This window comes from Coenobita brevimanus, chromosome 34, assembly GCF_032717465.1.
Source record: "Coenobita brevimanus isolate Jiangsu-jjx chromosome 34, ASM3271746v2, whole genome shotgun sequence".
Lineage (NCBI taxonomy): Eukaryota > Metazoa > Arthropoda > Malacostraca > Decapoda > Coenobitidae > Coenobita > Coenobita brevimanus.
The window spans coordinates 10,052,900-10,074,653 of NC_136987.1; the positions used below are offsets into that span (position 1 = coordinate 10,052,900).

The 21,754-nt window shown below is 44.3% G+C and overlaps 1 protein-coding gene across 2 annotated transcripts in view; it reads left to right on the forward strand.

Annotated features, from left to right (window-relative positions):
* LOC145396068 (UDP-glucose 4-epimerase-like) overlaps nt 1-21,754 on the forward strand; it is a 258,329-nt gene that overhangs the window by 169,920 nt on the left and 66,655 nt on the right. For both annotated transcript variants that reach the window (XM_080269533.1, XM_080269534.1), the window contains exons 6-7: nt 10,759-10,847; nt 14,772-14,964. In XM_080269533.1, coding sequence (XP_080125659.1) covers nt 10,759-10,847; nt 14,772-14,964 — 282 coding nt within the window. The remainder of the gene's footprint in view (nt 1-10,758; nt 10,848-14,771; nt 14,965-21,754) is intronic.

Genomic DNA, 21,754 nt, shown 5'->3' on the forward strand with positions numbered 1-21,754 from the left:
TTGTTACTGATATGGAGAATGTGAGTGCATTCAAACTTGGGTAGTGTGATGAGTAAGGATGGAACTTTGGGGGATGAAGTGCGTGAAAGGGTACAGCAGGGAAGGAAGGTTGTTGGTACACTGAAAGCAGTGATGAGAAATAGAGAGGTGAGTATGGAAGTTAAGAAGTCACTGCATGATAGTATTGTGATCCCTACCCTGACGTATGGAAGCGAGGCATGGACCTTGCAAGAGGGGAACAAGTCAAGAGTGAGAGCAGTGGAAATGAGTTACTTGAGAGGATCATGTGGAGTGACGTGGAGGGACAGGTTGACGAATGAAGAAGTGAAGAAACGTTGTGGGGTGGATGTGGATGTGGTTGAGGAGATTAGGAGAAATACACTGAGGTGGTTTGGACATGTGAAAAGAATGGAGAATGAAAGACTGACTAAGAGGGTGTATGTAGGTGAGGTGGAGGGAGGGAGAGGGAGGGGTAGACTGAGGATGAGGTAGAGGGATGGAATAGAGAGGTATATGAGGGAGGGTAGTCAAATGGTGGGTGATAGAGCGACTTGGAGGCGTTTTGTCTGCGGCCACCCTTTGCGGGATTAGGGCGTCGGGCTATAGATAGATAGATAGATAGTTACTGAGAGCAAGAGTCATGAAAAGAGATTAGTTAAGAGGAAAAAGAAGGAAGTCAGTGATGATCTAGGAAGAAAAATTAATGCAAATTGCACTGAAAATAGGAAGTTACTCTGGAAAGAGGTGTGGAAATGTAGAAGTGACAGCGGAAAGAAATATTAAAGTGAGAAGGATGTAAGTGGTAGATTATTAACCCATAGGGATGAAATAAGGACCAGATGGAAAGTATATTTTGAAAACCTGTTGAATGGGAACAGAGAGAGCAGAACTGCAGTAAACATGATTTTTTTTGAGGGTGTGCAGAGAAGGACTTCAGGGCCAGGAAACATGACGCTTTCACAGGTGAAGAACGCTGTGAAGCGACTGAAAAGTGGGAAAACAGCAGAGGTTGATGAGGTGTATGCAGAGATGATTAAGTGTAGTGGAGAGAGTGGAATGAAGTGCTTGTTGGAGATATTTGACTCGCGCCGTGCTCATTGCCTTATGTGAGGCGATATGTGGGCCACCCCTGGCTGCTCTGATTGCCTAATATGAGGCAATGGGTCTCTGTGCCATAATTTCAAGCATGAGGAAGCGTCAGTGGTTTCCATTGGAACATTGAGTCTCCCTCTATGCCATCAGAGCAGTTGCCAAACCCTACCACGCCTCAGTTGCCAAATACTGCATATTAAGTAATTCAGTTCTCATTTGTAGCCCAGCAATGGCGGATTTACGCCTATTTAGGCTACCTCCCACAGTACTGGCAACTTATCGACACCCTCACACCCACCCAAGAGGCATAAATTACAAAAAGATGAGAGTGATGAAGAGTTCGAGCTCAGAAACACTTGATCTGATGAAAAAAATCAACTTAATATTAAACGAAAAAAGTCCGAAAACAGTGGCTCAGTGAAGGTAACTGAGTTTATAAGAATTACTGTGGTGGGGGTTAAGAAAGCATGGATGAGTGGAACTGTGCCAACAGAGTGGAAAATAGCTGTGATTGTACTTCTGTACTGGAGTAAAGGTTAGCGAAGTGAGTGCAAGAATTATCGAGGCATAAGTTTATTGAGCGTTGTAGGGAGGGTATATGTACGAATTATTATAGAAAAAGTAAGAGAGATATCAGAGGTCCTAGTGAGTGATGAACAAGGTGGCTTTAAGAGTGGCAAAGGATGTATGGATCATATATTTGCAGTGAGACAGATAACGGAGAATGCTTATGAGAAGGACTATAAAGTGTTTATGGCATTTATGTATCTGGAAAAAGCATACAACAAAGTAGACAGAGAAGGATTGTGGAAGGTTGTGCACTTGTACGGTGTAGATGGTAATCTTCTAGGTGCTGTCAAGAGTTTTTATGATGGTAATGAGCATGTAAGTGAATGGTTCAAGATCATTGTGGGTGTGCAACAAAGATTGTATGATGTCTCCATGGTTGTTCAATATGTATATGGATGGGGTGATGGGAGAAGTAAAAACATGAGTAATGGAGAGAGGGATGGCATTGGTAATGAATGGTGAAGGATGGAATATCTCAAATTTGTTGTATGTTGATGATGCAGTGGCAGTTGCAAATACTGGAAGTTGGTGGACTTGCAGAGTTTTGCTGATGTCTGTGAGGATCATGCCCTGAAAGAGTAAAATGATGGTAATTTCGAAAGAGAAGGTGACTCCCAGTGTGATATTACAGTGAATGGAGAGAGACTGGAATTGTGAGAGATTTCAAATTCTTGGATGCAGTGATAAAAAAGAGAGGAAAATGTGCAAAAGAAAATGGGAGTAGAGTGACACAAGGAAGGAAAGTAGCTGGTACTCTGAAGGCCTTGACAAGAAACAGAGGCTTGAGTGTTGCAGTTGCGCAAGGCTTACATGGAGGAGTGTTAGCACCAACTTTAACGCATGGATGTGAGACAATGGTGTGGCATGAAAATGAAAAGTCAAGAGTGAAAGCAGTGGAGATGGGACTGCTGAGAAATGTATGTAGAGTACAGAGAGTGGATAGAATACAAAGTAGTGTGAGTCGTGAAAGATGCGGAATGAGGAAGTCTGTGGACACCAGCATTGAAGAGCGTGTACTGAGACGGTATGGTCATGTGTAGAGAATGGATAACAAAAGAGTGGTGAAAACGGTATATCTGATCGAATTTGAAGGAGGGAGTAGGTGAGGTAGGCCAAGGAGAAGGTGGAGGGATATGGTGGATGAGTGTGAGGAAGAAAGGTATGGAAGTCAGTGAGGCTAGGGGACTGACAAGAGATCGAGTTGGCTGGATGAATGTTGTGAGGAAAAGTGCATGATCAGGGATTTGGCATCCCATTTTAACGTGACAGCATTCAGATTGACTCGATCGGATACGTTTATGTAAAGCTACAGATGTGGCGAAAGTTTTAGTGTATCAAATAGATCCAGGATTCCGTAGGCTTGAATGATGAGTGAATGGAAGCGTGACCCATTGGATTGGGCAAACTTGGGCTGTCTGGACATTGCTACTCCTCACCTAGGGTAGGAAAGGAAGTTCGGATGATGATGATGATTTACAGAAAATAAGAAGTAAATGCCAAAGTACTAGTATACAGTAATCCCTTGATTATCCGATGTAATAGAGCCAAAGACATGTCCCGATAGTTGCTCCATCTGGATGGTGTACTTCTCCCTTGGCCCCCATTCTTACATAACCTAACTTAGAAAACCAGTGTGAAAGGCCACTACAGTATATTGTTCAACACTTGTTCCTGTTGTTTAACACTTCTCTATCTGGTCAGGCAGACCTGTAAACCACAGCCAAGCAATTACCATAGTAAAGCAGATGCATCAACCATAGTCAGGCTATCACCACTGCAGGGCCATACCCTTCAGTGATATGAAAAAAACATGAGAAAACCGTCTACACAAGAGAAATACTGTGGGTACACACAACATAATGGTAAAATAGGATAAAATCAAGGTAAAATAGAATCAAATCATGGTAGAGTACAGTAAGCTAGAATAAAAATCAATGTAAATGCTCACAGTTCCTTCCTGGGCATCGTGTTGAGTAACCCGTTACCTCCTTGACTCGGACTGTTGTATTGTGGCTGGCAAAGCTGTTGCACTGCACAGTTCATCCCATGTGGTCTAGTGACATAGTCAGAAGAGCTTAGTCCGAGTCAGAGTCAAGGAGGATCTCTGGCAGTTGGCCCAGGTGAGTGGCTCTGGGGTGTGGTGATGGACTGCCTACTTCAGATGACTTTGAAGACAGCCTCAAACTCACATCCAGGGGAGACATAATGGCTGAGGATGTGTTAGGTTGAGGCTGTGTCGCTGAAGGCGTGGTTTGACCTGTTAGGTTGAGGATTTGTCATTGAAGGTCTGGTTTGACATGTTAGGTTGAGGCTCAGTCATTGAAGGCGTGGTTTGACGTGTTAGGTTGAGGCTCTGTCATTGAAGGCATGTTTGACGTGTTAGGTTGAGGCTCTGTCATTGAAGGCATGTTTGACGTGTTAGGTTGAGGCTCTGTCATTGAAGGCATGGTTTGACGTGTTAGGTTGAGGCTCTGTCATTGAAGGCATGGTTTGACGTGTTAGGTTGAGGCTCTGTCATTGAAGGCATGGTTTGACGTGTTAGGTTGAGGCTCTGTCATTGAAGGCATGTTTGACGTGTTAGGTTGAGGCTCTGTCATTGAAGGCATGTTTGACGTGTTAGGTTGAGGCTCTGTCATTGAAGGCATGGTTTGACGTGTTAGGTTGAGGCTCTGTCATTGAAGGCATGGTTTGACGTGTTAGGTTGAGGCTCTGTCATTGAAGGCATGTTTGACGTGTTAGGTTGAGGCTCTGTCATTGAAGGCATGTTTGACGTGTTAGGTTGAGGCTCTGTCATTGAAGGCGTGGTTTGACGTGTTAGGTTGAGGCTCTGTCATTGAAGGCATGTTTGACGTGTTAGGTTGAGGCTCTGTCATTGAAGGCGTGGTTTGACGTGTTAGGTTGAGGCTCTGTCATTGAAGGCATGGTTTGACGTGTTAGGTTGAGGCTCTGTCGTTGAAGGCGTGGTTTGACCCTGTGGTGGTGGCAGAGCAAAGGTGGACTGAGCGGGGGTCAAAGGCCTAAAAAAAAGGAGTCAATCTTGGACTGGCAATAGGAATGACGATTCAGGCATCAGATGACATTCTCCCATACAGAACGCAGATCCTCTGCATGGTGAAGAGGCACCATCCCTCTGTCACATTCCGGGTGCTTGGCATACTCAAGTACCTACTTGAGATGTGCCCAGAATGTGCTCAGGTGGGGGATGGCCGGAGTACTGCACTTCTGGTCGTCCGCATCATCCTCATCAGTCTCTTCTGGTCAGGCAGCAGCAACGGAAGTAGCTGTCTCAAAGTCTGACGTAACCTGATAGCCGGGATCGCCCCCATCGTTGTCTAATGACCCCCGCACGTCATTGACATTCACAGCCTCTTTTGTGTTATGGAGACGAATGTGGAAGTCATACACGTCAAAGCCCAGAAAGTCGTGTCTGCTCTCATGTCCCCAGAGGAGACGAGCCCAACCACTTTCGCAGGTTTTCATGGAGACTTCCTTCCATGCACTCGCCCAGTTGTACACTGCAGGCTTAAGGTTGCAGCGCTGCAGGTTTTCCAGTGTCCTCTGCGCACTTATGTCCAGCTCCCGGCTCTGCTCGTTCCTGTCCTCAAGAACAACCATCACCTTGTTGAGGAACCTCTGTCAGTACAGCCTCTTCATGGCCACACTGACATCCTGGTCCATTGGTTGAATCAGAGCTGTGGTATTAGGTGGCAAACACATGCACCTAATCCGCCCATCATCTGCATCCACATCCTTCTCGGAGGGAAGAGTGAGGACATTGTTCAGGAGAAGAAGAGCATCTACCTGGTCATGAGGGAGTCCAGGTTCTCCGTTTGATAATTATATGGATAACCTCCTTGACAAAATGCCTGTGGAACCAGCCTGTGAAGACCTTCCAGGTAAACCAGGCCTTCACAGACTGGTACCACAAAATAGGATGGACATCCATTTTGCATGTCCAACAATAACGGGTTTCAGCCGGTGCGACCCATTAGCATTAGCACAGCACAAAACAGAAATCTGTTGCTTAGATAACTTGTGGCCAGGCATACGCTTCTCCTTCTCATCTACCAGTGTTCGCCTGCACTGAGTAGAAGAGGCCAGTTTCGACAGCGTTATAGACTTGACCGAGAATGAAGCCTTCCTTCTCAATCAAACCTAACAAATTCTGTTGAAATTCTTCCACTCCCTCCTCACTAGCGTCCAAAGCTTCGCCATGGGTCTTACGATTGGTAAGGGCACGTCAAAACTTGAAGCTGAACCTTTGGATGCCTTGAAGTCGCAGATTTTAGAAGCTGGGCAAACTTCTCAGCAGCAGCCTTCAACTTGGTGCCTCTCACTAGCACGCCTAGAGCCTGTTGTTGTTAGTTCCAGGTCAGTGTTGAGCGGTCAACTTCGGCATGTCAGGGCATACTCATAGTCTTCAGTTCGATATTGTGTCTGTTTTTCTGGCCAAAGTCTGCTGTGTGCTGGGTGGGTTTGTCACAGGCTTTCCTGATGTCATGTACTGTAGGGTTGCGTGGACCAGTTCGTACTCCTTAAGGATGTGAGAAGTGGACTGTCTTGCATCAGTCGTACTCAGGATCTCCCACTTCGTTTCCAGAGTCAACTCTACCCTTTTCTTTTTCCCTGGAGGAGAGGCCATCATTACACACCCTAGGAAGAGGCATGCAAGGAATATCAATGCCTGAAGCAGGTAGGGAACCACCATAAAAGCCATCACGTGCCACTACAACGACGGTCCGCGAGAAGCTGCTCACAATACAAGCATCGGGCGCGAAATGAGAGTGAGCAGTGGGGTCTCTGGCAGATGTAAGATAAACAAACCAGCCTGACACGGCGACGCTCCTGGCTATTCTCGCCTGTTCAGGCAGAAATTCTTTGTGCGACCATAACTTCGAAACGAATGCAAGCATTTGGTCTGGATAGTGGGAAGAAATGTACGAATAATGGTATGGAACAGCCAGATCACATCGTCCGGGTAATGGCTGTCTGGATAATCAAGAGATTACTGCATGTCAGAATTGTAGGAAGCAACTTGTTAGTTATGATAATTGGAGATCCTAAACGTAACTCGTTGAAATTTCAGAACTGTCGTTGAGGGACAGTCAGGAATAATTCGCGGAGTTCAAATCTAGTAGGGTAACATGCAATAATTTTTTTTTTGGTAGTGTAAGGCTGAAAAGAAAAGGGGTTCAATAAACAATTTAAAATCAGTCATTACTATGTATACTGTACAATAATTTCCACTACAGTACCTGGGAATATTTAGTAATTTATTTTTGTTTCTGTTCTCGCTATGGAGGACAGAAAGTGAGAAAGCCGCGTAAGTTAGTAGACTATTTTAAATAACTCAATCAGCAAGCTCGAAAGGACACAACTGTTACTTAAAGGCGGGCAGTTATTACACTGCATTTGGCCAGTTTTCGATTAAGAAAATCTCTGGATGATTTAATGTAAGCCAGAGGACTATCAGAGAATGAATTATAAAGAAAGAACCTTGAAAATTTGCCAGGAGTCAGAGCTAGAATGCCAGCTTGTGTCATAGCCTAGTATCCCTAGTGCATAAACAGTTGGCAAGAGTAATAAAATGCAAGGTTTCATAAACAAATCACTTTGTTCAGAACTTCCAAATGTATAAAGATATTACAGATTCAAAGATAGAGCATAGCATTGCAAACTCATGTTTTGGTTCTCTCTCTCTCTCTCTCTCTCTCTCTCTCTCTTTTTTTTTTTTTTTTTTTTTACTCTGGGCAAAGGCTTCAAAGTCTACTTCTTGGGGGCAGTGACCTACTCCAAGGCCCAGTAGTCCTCCTACTCCTCCACATGTCACCACTTCGGCACTAATACCCAACATCCATATTGAATACATGCTAGGTCTGTCTCATACAGGACTGGTGTATTGGTATTAGTTGGGGTATTTTTACGACATGTCGGCGGGTCATCTGGTAGATCAGGAAAGTCTGCTTTTAGGAAATTCAAATCCTTAAAACTGTTCCCTGCCCCAGCCGGGATTCGATCCTGGGTCCATTAGGACTTCAGGTCGCCTCTCTACCGATTCAGCCACTTTGGTGCCTAGTGTAAGAGAAAAGAGTAAAATTTGCTATACCTCCTTAGCACTGAAAATAATTTTGTATCATTTGGGAATAAAGTAACTAATTATAATTATTATAAGCATGGGAAAGACAAAGAATGAAAGGCAGAAAGTGCCTAGGTAGTACCTTGGATAGGGTACCCTCAATAAGAATACTGTCATTTATTTGTTGTGGCAGCCTTATTGTTGCTATGTCATCATTATAGCATTTGAAGAAAAAGCAGTGTATTGCAGTCACAAGAATTTCCTTGTTTTCGAAACTAGAGCATCTGTATTTGAAAAGCAAATACATCAGGAACCCAAGGTTATGCTGCTCACTGTGTGTGGAGTAATACATTACAGTACACATTCATTCAAATCGGGAAACATCTATCTATCTATCTATATACCTAGGCTGCTTCCCCCAAGGAAAGGGAGACATACTGTATCTAAGTGTTAATTTCTAATATTTCATTGCCTCATGCTATTCATGTTACATAATTCTTAGCATTATGTACTATAATACAGTAATACCTCGATATATGATACCCCTAGGTACAATACCCTGGCTTAACGATGGGAGTAGAAATTGCACCATACCCCACCTAACGATGGGCAAACCCCGGTTTAACGATGGGTTTTGATTTTTTCTTGCTGATTTTGATGATAGTTTAGAGTAAAATTGTGTGTTTAGGTTGATTTATAAACTGTTTTTAGACTTCAGTTAATGTGTTTTAGCCATAGGTGGGGTGAACATTGTCATTTTGGGGTACAGTTTACTAAGCTTGATTTTTTCCAGACCTATATTTGATGATATTCAGCTTTGATTTGTTGGTTTTAGTCAGTTATTGATAGGTGTTAGTCTTAGGTTAGCTTCCTTTACAGCTGTTAGGTCATTTAGATTGCCTTTAAACCTGTTTTTGGGCTCATCTAGGTGGGGTTGGGACTTGGTTTGGGGGGAAATCCAAGGCTGGTAAACGATCCACATTGAAATACACGTTAAAAGTACAGTACATGTACCCCGATATACGATATCCCACCTAACGATGAGGTTTTACCTAACCAATTTGATCGTTAAACCGGGGTATGCCTGTATTTTATTTGATATGATGTGATGTAGGCTCAGCATTTTTACCTTATGTTCATTAAGTTTCATTAAACACATGGGAGTGCAGAGTGACCAAAGGAATCTGAATCTCTGGCATCGCTTCTTAGGATGACTATACTCTCAGGAGCTCCAGTTAGTTTTTAAATTTCTATGGACATTGAGCAAAGCATGAAAGCCTGTGGGGAAGAAAAAAAAAAAAGGGCCTCCTAAGAGTACAAAAAAGAACAGCAAGACAGAAGAATAAATGTTCAGACAATCACACCAATCATGGCAAGTGATGACGGGTGTCAACCTACCGTTCACTCAAGTTCATCATTTCTGTGTCTCATGTAAGCGCTACCATATTTATCCTGCAGTATTTTTGCTTACTGGTACCTCATTTTGTGGTACCTGTTTTTGTTAGTTGACAGTTTGGTTTCCTAAATACTGTGCAGGGAAAAATGTCCAAAAAAAAGGGAGATTGAGAAGTCTGCTGGACCCCAATGAATTTTCTCTTTAAGAAGTGCAGTTTAAATTTGGTCAGATTAATTTTAGCGAGGTTCAGTAGGATACAAAAAAATGTGAAACTTAGATATTACTGTTGGAGTAAAGATAATTTTCAATGGATTCTGTAAGTAATTTGGTGTCTTACAGCATCAGGTAGAGGAAAGAGTAGCTCACCGTGTAGTTTGCAGGTTCGCACCAAAAGTAAAGCACTGTTGGTTTTATTCAGTTCGGAAGCCCCTAGGTCCAAAAGGGCAAGGAGAAAAATTTTCAGGTAAATTTTAAGCTCAGTGGATAAAAGTAATTAAAAGACAAGATATTTCCCAACATCTGTAGATTATTGGGAATTGGCAATAGCTGTAGCTGGTTAGTGATATGAAGTACATAAGCAAAGTATGCATATTAGGTGGATTTAGGGTCCCAGGAGCTTGTGAGTGAGTGAGTGTATAGCCCCTCCCCTCCCCTCCCCTCCCCTCCCCTCCCCTCCCCTCCCCTCCTCCCTCCTCCCCCCCCTCCCTCCCTCCCCTCCCCTCCCCTCCCCTCCCTCCCCTCCCCCTCCCCCCCCCCGCCCCGCCCCCCCCCTCCCTCCCCCCCGTCCCTCCCCTCCCCTCCCCTCCCTCCTCCTCCCTCCCCTCCCCTCCCTCCCCTCCCTCCCCTCCCCTCCCCTCCCTCCCCTCCCCTCCTCCCCTCCCCTCCCCTCCCCTCCCCTCCCCTCCCCTCCATCCTGGCATGGAATTGATACTTCATCAGATCCAGCAGTTCTTGTGGAAGCCACACTGTGTCAGCACTTCAGCACTAATACCTGCCAGTATCATCTCTACTGAGCACCTGCTGTTTTGCAGTACTGCAGAAATGGGATTAGCAAGGATGTTTTTATGACTTGTTTTTGGGTCATTTTGAGTATCACTAATGTCTGTTTCAACAAAATCTAGGTAATGATAGAGTACTTGCTTGTGGACTGAAATGGAGGGACAGGTTGACGAATGAAGAAGTGAAAGAACGTTGTGGGGTGGATGTGGATGAGTGAGAAAGTCAGGAGAAATATGCTTAGGTGGTTTGGATATGTGGAGAGAATGAAGAATGACTGACTGACTAAAAGGGTGTATGTAGGGAAAGTGGAAGAAGTGAGAGGGAGGGGGAGTTCGAGGATGAGGTGGAGGGATGGAGTTGAGAGGTATGTGAGGGAGGGGGGAGTGAGTTGAGGGGAAGGCATTAAAATGGTGGAGGACAGAGCAACTTCGAGGCGGGATCAGGCCGTCGGGCTATAGATAGATAGATAGATAGACTTGCTTATCTCATTTTGAGTATCAGTGAAGTCATTCTTAACAAATTCCACTTCATCAGGCTGTTCCCTTTGTTCAAGCCTGGGATCAGATTTGCATCTTTTCAGACAGGAGATAACTTCTCAAAATACTCGATCACCTATCCCTGACAGGTGTGCGAGACTATATACATGTGATGGACCTGGCCTCTGGACATGTGGCAGCACTCACCAAGCTGGACAATGAACACCTCAGATTCAAAGTAAGATGTGGACATTAATGATCTCATTTATGAAACTTTATTAATTGTAAACTTATGGTCTTCGAGAGAAATGAAGTCACTGAATGTACAGTACAGTGAGGTTGGATGATTAGGAAATGGAAAATGTGAGTGCATTTAAGCACTGGGATAGTGTGATGAGTCAAGATGGAAATTTGTAGGGTGAAGTGCTTGAAAGGGTACAGCAAGGAAGAAAGCTTGTTGGTTCTTTGAAAGCAGGGAAGTGAGAACAGAAAAAAAAAAGTCGCTGCATGACAGTATTATACCAACTCTAACGTATGGAAGTGAAGTTTGGATCTTGTTAGAAGGACACAAGTCAGGAGTGTGAGCAGTGGAAATGAGTTATCTGAGGAGCATGTGGAGTTACATGGAAAGACAGAATGATGAATGAGGAAGTGAAGGAGCATTGTGGTGTGGATGTGATAGAAATTGGTGGGAAAAATACATTGAGGTGATTTGGCTATGTGGAGATGATGAAGAGTGAGAGACTAATGAGGAGAGTGTATGTGTGTGTAGAGGGGGGCAGAGGGAAGGGGAGGCCAAGGATGAGATGAAGGGATGGAGTAGAGAGGTATATGAGAGAGGGATGTGTGGGCTGGAAGCAGGGCAGTGAAATGGCGGACAGGGCAACATGGAGGCGATTTGTTTGTGACCACCTCTTATGGGATTAAGGTGTCTGGCAATAGATAGATAGATTAACTATATGACAGTGTATGTTCCTAACTGGTGGTGGGTGATGGGATGAGGCAAGGAAGTATACCTTGTGTGGACAAGCACTGGAGATTGGACATTATTGGTGTGATGTAGATGTAAATAAAACTTTTCTCAAAGCTTTTGTGGCTTGTATGCACCAGATCATGTTTTCATTTTAGTGAGCCCCTAGCAGATGGAGTTACAGTTTCTTCACAGTTTGTAACCAAGCAGATGGTGGATACTTTTTGTTTTTTGCTGTTGCAGACAGATTTTATAAATTAGACTAGAATCTTCTTTGTCCTCATCATCATCATCATCATCATCATTATTTGGACCTCCTTTCCCACCTTAGGATAGGGTGAGGAGTAGCAGTGTCCAGACAGCCGAAGTTTGTCCAGTTCAGTAGGCCATGCTTCCGTTCACTCATCATTCAAGCCCAGAGAATCCCGGCTCCATCTGATAGGCCAAATGGTTTCACCATGCACTGTAGCTTCATATATATAGTGTACAGTACTTATTCAATAGAGTCAATCTGAATGCTATCACGTTAAAAAGTGGTGCCAAATCCCTGGTCATGCACTTCTCACACAAATTTCATCCAGCCAGCTCAATCTCTTGTCATTCCTTTAGCCTCACCAGTGTCCGTACCTCTCCTCCTCACTCACTCATCCACCATATCTCCACCTTCTTCTTGGTATACCTCATTGTCTCCCTCCTTCAAATTCACTCAGATATACCTTTTTCACTACTCTGTTGTCATCCATTTTCTCCACATGACCATACCATCTCAGTACACCCTCTTCGATTCTGATGTCCACTGACTTCCCCACTCCACTTCTTTCACAAATCACATTATTCTGTATTCTATCCACTCTCAGTACTCCATATACATACCTCAGCAGTCCCATCTCCACTGCTTTTAATGTTGACTTCATTTTCATGCCACACCATAGTCTCACACCCATATGGTAAAGTCAGCACTAATACCTCATCATTCAAGCCGTGCGCAGCTGCAACACTCAAGCCTCTGTTTCTTATCAAGGCCTTCATAGCATCAGCTACTTTCCTTCCTTGTGTTATTCTGCATTCCACTTCTTTTTCTCATTTTCCTCTATTTTCTATCATTATACCCAGGTATTAACTCTCTCACCAATTCCAGTCTCTCCTTTCTCTGTAATATCACACTGGGAGTCAGCTTCTCTCTCATTGATGATCACTTTACTCATTTCTACATTTACTTTCAAGGCACGACGCTCACAGACATCTACAAAACTCTGCATTCGTCTTCTGAGCTCTTGTCCAGTATTTGCAAGTACTGTAGTACTACATCATCCACATACATTAGATTTGAGATATTCCATCCATCACCATTCATTATCAACGCCATCCCTCTCTGTTACTTGTGTTTTTACTTCTCTCATCACCCCGTTCATACATACAGGTATACCCCGGTTTAACAATGTAAATTGGTTAAGTAATAACCCATCGCCAGGCGGGGTATCATATATCAAGGTAGATTTAACATGTAAAGAAAAAGGAGGCGTTTTTGAGCCTTGGGTTTCCCCCACAACCAAGCCCTAAACCCATGCAAATGAGTCCAAAAACAAGTTTGTAGCTCACCTAAACCCCCAAACAGCTTTAAGAAAAGCTAAACTAAGCCTAAAAGCAGTTTATAACTCACCTAAACCCAAAAATTGAATCTGAAAGTCGTGAAATATGTCTGGAAAAAATCAACTTAGTAAACTGTACCCCAGAATGACAATTTTCACCCCACCTATGACTACAGCACATTAATCTAAGTCTAAAAACAGTTTATAAATCAACCTAAACACAAAATTTAAGTCTGAAATATCATCAAAATCGGTAAAAAAAAATTTAAACCCATCGTTAAACCAGGGTTTGACCATTGTTAGGCGGGGTATGATGGTATTTCTACCCCCATTGCTAAGCTGGGGTATTTCATCTAGGGTTATCGTATATCGGGGTATACCTGTATATTGAACAACCATGGGAACATCAGATAACCTTTTTGCAATCCCACATTGACTGTGATTCACTTAGATGCCCATTTACCCTTTACACATGCCTTACTACTATCATAAAAACTCTTAACAGTACCTAGTAGCTTACCATCTACACCATACATACACAAAACCTTCCACAGTCCTTCTGTGTCTACTTTGTCGTATGCTTCTTAGTTAAATGATTAAAAGCTGCCTCACCTTTTCTTACTTTCGGATTTTCATTGGGCTGTTAGGAGATGACTTTACGTGCAAAGAAATGCTGAACACAATTCTATGCCGATGACGCGCCGATGCATCATTTGCGGGCCAACCAATTCCGGGCCAATGACACAGCGACGTGGCATTTGTTGGAGCAATTTTTCACAGCTCAAGTATGAGGCACAACAGTTTGGTGAACACAGGCGACACAGCTTCATTTCGTTGCAAACTTATCTATGGCCCTGGAGCTGGATAGAAAAGTCATGCAAGTCTGTCCTGGGAAAGTGTTTAGATATACAATACTCTATTGTTTCATAAACTTATTCTCTGAAATTATTGGTGGATAGTTATAAACATTAAATTTCCTCTGATGCCAAGAACAATGCATTGTAAAGGGACATTCTTTCTGGTCCTTCATTTGTTCCATCTTCAGTTGTTGTTTGATCAACTCCAGTCTGTCTCGCCGAGCAGATCTATGATATACAGGCAAGCAACTGCCGCTGGAGGTCTGTCCCGTGCAGTGAACCAATGTTTCCTGGCAGTTGACATCATCTCGTTACTGTGAGGCACAAGGAAAAGTGTGGAGGTTTCGTTCCTGGCTAAACATTGTACAGTATTTGGGTCATTCTACTCAGTCAGCTGGGGCACCATAGTGGGCTCCACAGCACCCCATTATCTGGTTATATGGTAACCACCTAGCATTGTGAATGGTTTCCAAGATTACAGGAAAACATTAGGCTTGTTACTCGGGTAGGGCCATGTGAAATGAAGAGAGGAGTAATAAGAAGAGACAGGAAGGAAAGAGAGATGTAGGAATAGAGGATGGCAGGCACAGAGATAGAATGATGAAGGTGAGAAGTAAGCAGCACTACATCAAGTGAGTGAATGATGGTCACCTTCCATCATAGGTAGTAGCTCCTTAAGTATTTTGATGAACAGTATGCTTAAATTGAGATTTGCATTTATTTATTTATTTTCTACCTTTTTTCAGATATACAACCTGGGTACAGGACATGGAGTTTCAGTGCTGCAGCTTGTAAAGACATTTGAAATTGTAACAGCATCTAAAGTACCATATGAGCTGAAACCTCGGCGTGAAGGAGATATTGTGTCCATGTATGCCAACACCACACTTGCTGAAAATGAGTTGGGTTGGACTGCCAAATTTACCTTAGAGAATATGTGTAAGTATTTTGCCCACCATCTACTCACTCAATGTATTGTTGCTCTCGGGTGTCTGCTCTTTCCTCTTCTCCCTCGTTTCCTTTCTTCCTCTTCTGTCTTTCTTTACTTCATTCTTTCCTCATCCTTCTGCCTATGGGTGACTTTACACTCCCTCTTTTGTCTTTCTTTCCTTCATTCTTTCTTGTTCCTTCTGCCTACGGGTGACTCTGTAGTGAGTGACAAGCTGCATGGTTTCCTGTACACCAGAAAACCATTTACCACACTGGGTGGTAACCATATAACCAAATGATGGTACCTGGTGGTTTAGTGGGTAATTGCTGCGCTTCAATTGGATTGAGCCAGCTAAGGTTTATATCCAAGGGGTGGTTGGAGTTTATTGCTCACACAATGCCACTCAGGGATGAGTGAGGCTGGTCACTCTCATCTTAAATGTCAGGACCAACTTGCCTCGCCATGGGCTCCTGTGCTTCTCATGGAGCAATGTAGGATTGGGATGATGGATGGGTGGATTTGTGAAACATTTGTGTTATCTGATATTACAGTGCTATTATGTAGGATCATTACCTGAACCTGCTCAAGTTCTTGTTCCTGCACTTCTTTCTAATAAGGATTGTTCTTTTTGTTTGTCTTTGAAGGTAATATGCGATAAGTTTAATCATATGGTTCATGCTTTAACTGATATGATTTGCTGAACTGAAATATCACCAATATTTGTATTTTTTCTAATACCGAACCGATACTGATATTTACTGTCAACATCAGGATATGGGATACAAACGAATGAAACGTTAACGCTGTCAGATTTCTGTGCTGCAGAGATTATGTCTGTGGTAGAGTCAGCCGCTCTCGTACTGACCCACATCTTTGTCCTCTATCTATCTATCTATAGCCCGACGCCCTAATCCCACAAAGGGTGGCCGCAGACAAAACGCCTCCAAGTCACTCTGTCACCCACCATTTGACTCCCCTCCCCCCAACTCACCCCCCCCTCCCTCATATACCTCTCAACTCCATCCCTCCACCTCATCCTCGGTCTACCCCTCCCTCTCCCTCCCTCCACCTCATCCTCGGTCTACCCCTCCCTCTCCCTCCCTCCACCTCACCTACATACACCCTCTTAGTCAGTCTTTCATTCTCCATCCTCTCCACATGTCCAAACCACCTCAGTGTATTTCTCCTAATCTTTTCAACCACATCCACATCTACCCCACAACGTTCCTTCACTTCTTCATTCGTCAACCTGTCCCTCCATGTCACTCCACATGCTCCTCTCAAGTAACTCATTTCCCCTGCTCTCACTCTTGACTTGTTCCCCTCTTGCAAGGTCCACGCCTCGCTTCCATACGTCAGGGTAGGGATCACAATACCTTCATGCAGTGACTTCTTAACTTCCATACTCACCTCCCTATTTCTCATCACTGCTTTCAGTGTGCCAACAACCTTCCTTCCCTGCTGTACCCTTTCACGTACTTCATCCCCCAAAGTTCCATCCTTACTCATCACACTACCCAAGTACTTGAATGCACTCACATTCTCCATATCCTCACCATCCAACCTCACTGCACACTCTGTGACTTCATTCCTCTCAAACACCATAACTTTACTTTTGTTTACATTAACTTTCAGCTTCCTCCTCCTACACACTGTCCCAAATTCATTCACCAAACCTTGCAACTCCCATTCATCTTCACTCAACAATACTGTATCATCAGCAAACAGCAACACCGGAAGCTTCCAAATCTCACCCTCATTCATTAGGGCCACCCCCACATCCACTGCCCTACCTTGTACCTCCTTTACGACCCCATCCATATATATATTAAACAGCCATGGCGACATTACACACCCCTGTTTCAGTCCCACATTGAGATCAAAGAACTCACTCAGCTCACCATCCACTCGCACCGTAGCCCTAGCTCCCTCGTACATACTCTTCACAGCACTCAACAATTTCCCCTCCACTCCATATATTCTTAGTACCTTCCACATATCTTTCCTATCTATTCTGTCATAAGCTTTCTCCAAGTCCATGAAGGCAGCGTACACTTTCCTTCCCTTCTCTAGATACTTCTCCACTAAACATCTTAGAACAAATATCTGATCTACACACCCTTTTCCCTTCCTAAATCCCCCTTGTTCTTCTCCAGCTAGCTCCTCTGTCATATGCCTAACCCTATCTACAATTTGTGCTACAATATTTTTCTTTGATTGCTATGCGTACTTACACTGTTCATGATAGAATGTTGGTTTTGGTGTCATTTTAAAACTAAATTGTTGCACAGTACGTTATATTAGTATATTCAAAAAAGGCAAAAAAAATTAAAGCGTCAATATGACGAGTTGAAGTTAGGTGAAAACCAAAGATTGTATATCTTGCTGAAGATAAATCTTTGGCAAAAAAAAGAAAAGAAAGAAAAACGAAAAACTAATAAAATATAAAAGTTTGGTTTAAACTTTACAAAACACACAGGGCAAACATTCCATGGCATCATGCCTGAGTCTCATTGTTATGATGCGTATATGCGATTTGTGGTAAAAATTTTACAAAAGTATCTTACAATGATATATAAATTCATCATCGGAATCTCTGAAGTTGGATTTGAAATGATGCATAAACGCATCATCGGAATCTCAAAGGTTGGATTTGAAACGATGTGAAAATGCATCATCGGAATCTCAGAGGGTTAAAATGCCTTTTACTGAAGAGTTTGTTCATTCTTTTGGAATGAGCTGGATGAGGCAGTGGGAGAAATGCCCAGGAGCTACAAAGTGATTGTAATGGGCGATACGAATGGAAGAGTAGGCATTGGTCCTGAGAAAGGCACACTGTAATGGGTTGTAATGGAGTGCCAGGAGATGATAGTAAGAGGCGACTGAAGGATACGAGTCAGGAAAGGAAGTTGTGCATTGATAACTCGTATTTCCAACACAAAGATGCACATAAATATACACAGTATAGAGGGAATGGGGATCATGTTGAAAGGTGCCTTATTGATAATGTGCTCGTAGAGAGGTCAGCAATCAGAATGGTTGTGGATACGAGGGCTGTGAGAGGACGATGTGGAGGCTTGTCAGATCATATGCTTATGGTATGCAAGATCAAGCTGAGAGGAGTGAGGTGGGCCAGGAGAAAGACAAACAGTCAGGGAGAAAGACTGAAAGTTGAGAAGCGGAGATCAAAGAAATGGCAGATGAATACAAGACCAAAGTAGGGAAGGGTTTAGAATCAGTGAATTGGAATGAAATTGATCTGGACAGCTTGTGGAATGCATAAAGGGATTGCATAGTTAAGGATCCTAAAGCAGTGTATGGTGTGGCAAAAGTAACAACAAAGAAGAAAGGTGCAGCATGGTGGGATGAAGAGTTTAAGAGAGCAGTAGAGGAAAAGAGAAAGAAGTGGCTAGAGTGGTTACAGAACAGGGGTTCAGTTGATATAACTGAATATATTGTGAGCAAGAAGCATGTAAAAAGGCCAGTGAAGAGGAAATAGGAGGAGGTAAATGATGATCTAGGAAGGAAAATTAATGCAAATTACTCTGAAAATAGGAAGTTACTCTGGAAAGAGGTACAGAAATGTAGAAGTGACAGAGGAAAGAAATGTGAAAGTGCGAAGGATGTAAGTGGTAGATATTAACCCATGGAGATGAATTAAGGACCAAAAGGAAAGAATATTTTGGAAGCCTGATGAATAGGAATAGAGAGCAGAGCAGCTGTATACATGATTGGTTTGGGGGTGTGCAGAGAAGGAATGCAGTGCCAGGAAATGTGTCACTCACATAGGTGAAGGACACCATGAAATGGATGAAAAATGGGAAAGCAACTGAGGTTGACAGGGTGTATGCAGAGATGATCAAGTGTAGTGGAGAGAGCGGAATGAAGTGCTTGTTGGAGATGCATAAGAAGGCATGGATGAGTGAAACTGTGCCAGCAGAGTGGAAAAAGGCTGTGATTGTACCCCTGTACAAAAGTAAAGGTGAGCGAAGTGAGTGCAAGAATTATCATGGCATAAGTTTCTTGAGTATTGTAGGAAAGGTATATGGAAGGATTATATGGAAAGTAAGATATATCAGAAGAGCTAGTGAGTGACGAACAGGGTAGCTTTAGGATTGGCAGAGGATGTGTGGGTCAAACATTTTCAGTGAGACAGATAGCAGAGAAGGCTTGTGAGAAGGTCTATAAGGTGATTAAGGCATTTATGGATCTGGAAAAAGCATACGACAAGGTAGACAGAGAAGGATTGCGGAAGGTTTTGCGCATGTATGGTGTAGATGGTAAGCTGCTAGGTGCCGTCAAGAGTTTTTATGATGGTAGTGAGGCGTGGATAAGGGTAAATGGGCATCTTGAATGTTTGGTTCATGATCAGTGTGGGCATGCGACAAGGTTTTGTGATGTCCCAGTGGTTGTTCAATATGTATATGGATGGGGTGATGAGAGAAGTAAAAACATGAGTAATGGAGAGAGGGATGGCATTGTTAATGAATGGTGATGGATGGACTATCTCAAATTTGTTGTATGCTGATGATGAAGTGCTACTTGCAAATACAGTAGGTACGCATAGTACAGTAATCACTCTAATATCCGGACGCCCAATAACCGAACATCCCCACTAACCGAACCTTATCGTCCTGGGATCAAACATTCCCAAAATGGTCCGAAAATCCAAAAAAATAAAAAATAAAAAATCGATTTTTTGCCGTCCGTAATTTGAACTTGCCGCGCGCGCCGCGTGAGAGCATTGTTTTGGTTCGTCATTCCTCCGACGTCCGATAGAGCGCCGCTGCATCCTCCCCACTTCCCGCCTGTCTCTCACCGCGACAAGACCTACGCTGTTCGCCATGGCTGCCCACGTGCTCGCGTTTGTGGTGGTGCTGTACTTGCTGCAAGGCCTCCTGCTGCTCTCTGCCCTACTCTTAGTGTGTGTGATGATGGCCCCGCCTCCTGAGAAAAGGAAGAGAGTGGTGTTGACTCTGGAGAAGAAACGGTAGATATTGGAGAAGGTTGATGCGGGTTGGTCTTCCTCACGCATTCTCCGCGAGTTCAACCTGGCCCGGTTGACTTTGTTCGATATCAAGCGTTCCCAAGACAAGCTCATGCAGTACATGGCTGACTTCTCGTCGAGAAGCAAACGCAACGTGGAGAGGAAGGTTATGTTTACCCCCAAGTATGCAGAGATCGACCGCTCCACGTTGATTTGGTATCGACAGCAACGTGCAGCTGGTGTGATGGTACGTGGAACGGAGCTGAAGGCTGCTGCTGAGAAGTTTGCAAGGCTTCACGACGCCCTTGACTTCAAGGCATCCGAGGGTTGGCTCTTCGCGTTCAAGTTACGACATGGCCTTACTAACCGTAAAGCACATGGCGAAGCATTGGACGCTAACGAGGATGGAGTGGACGAGTTTCGGCACAAGGTGAAAGGCTTGATCGACAGGGAGGGCCTCACTCTCGGTCAAGTCTATAACGCTGACGAAACTGGCCTATTCTATCGCTCGGTGCCAACGAACACTCTAGCTGATGAGACGGAGAAGCGTGTACCTGGCCGCAAGCTTTCTAAGGAACGGATATCTGCTTTGTGTTGTGTCAATGCTAATGGCATGCACCGGCTTAAGCCCGTTATTGTTGGCCGTGCAAAGCAGCCTCGGTGCCTTCGTGGGGTGATGGATGTCTTTCCTGTCGTATGGTACCATTCTTTGAAAGCATGGTTCACAGCTGTGATTTTCAAAGACTGGTTTCACCATCACTTCGTCAAGGAGGTCATCCATTACCAGACGAAGACACTGGGAATTCCTCGCGACCAGGTAAAGGCTTTCCTTCTCCTCGACAATGCACCTGCCCACCCGTGCGACAAGGACTTGGTTGCTGAGAATGGCCGTATTAGGTGCATGTTTCTGCCACCTAATACGACTGCTCTCATTCAATCAATGGACCAAGGAGTGATTGTGGCATCAAAGCGCCTGTACCGTCGGAAGTTCCTGGACGAGGTGATGGTTGTCCTCGAGGACAAGGACGAGCGCAGGGAAGGACGTGACACTCGAGGCAAGCGGACTTTGGAAAACCTTCGCCGCTACAACATCAAGTCTGCACTGTACAACTGGGCTAGTGCATGGAAGGAAGTCCCCGTGAAAACTCTTGAAAATGGTTGGTCTCGTCTGCTTCTCGGAACAGATGTGGAGTACGATTTCCTAGGCTTTGACGTGGATGACTTCCATGCACGGCTACGTACGCACGGCAACGATGTAGATGTGGACGATGTTCGTGAGTGGTTGGACGACGACGAGGGCGATCTTGGGTATCAGACGTTGTCTGATATCGAGATCGCGTCTTCGGTTGCTGGTGTCAGTCCCGAACTTGAAGATTCCGACGACGAAGGCGATGATGATGCGGACTCCTCTCAGCAGGACACTACTCCAGCCATCCCCAAGCTGAGCGCACTCCGGGAACATCTAGAGTTCGTCCTAGACTACCTGGAACACCCGGACTGCGACAGGGAGATGGGGCCCTTGGGACTCGTGGAGGAAGTGCGTGCTTTCCGGCAGCGCATCATCAATCGCCAGAATCGTCGGTCCTTGCATCAGTCAACGATTGACAGTTTTTTCAGGCCCGTGACTCCCGCTGTGCCAAGCCCTGGTTCCACTCCGTTGCCTCCCCAAGACAGGCCCTCATGCTTCGAGCCACAGCCCAGCACATCAGCTACAGTGGAGTCACCGCTCGATGTGAGTTTGCGGCTATCTTCAGAGTCTTCTGTAGTCGGTACGCCATCACCACGACCCACCGATGCACCCCTTGGTCGCC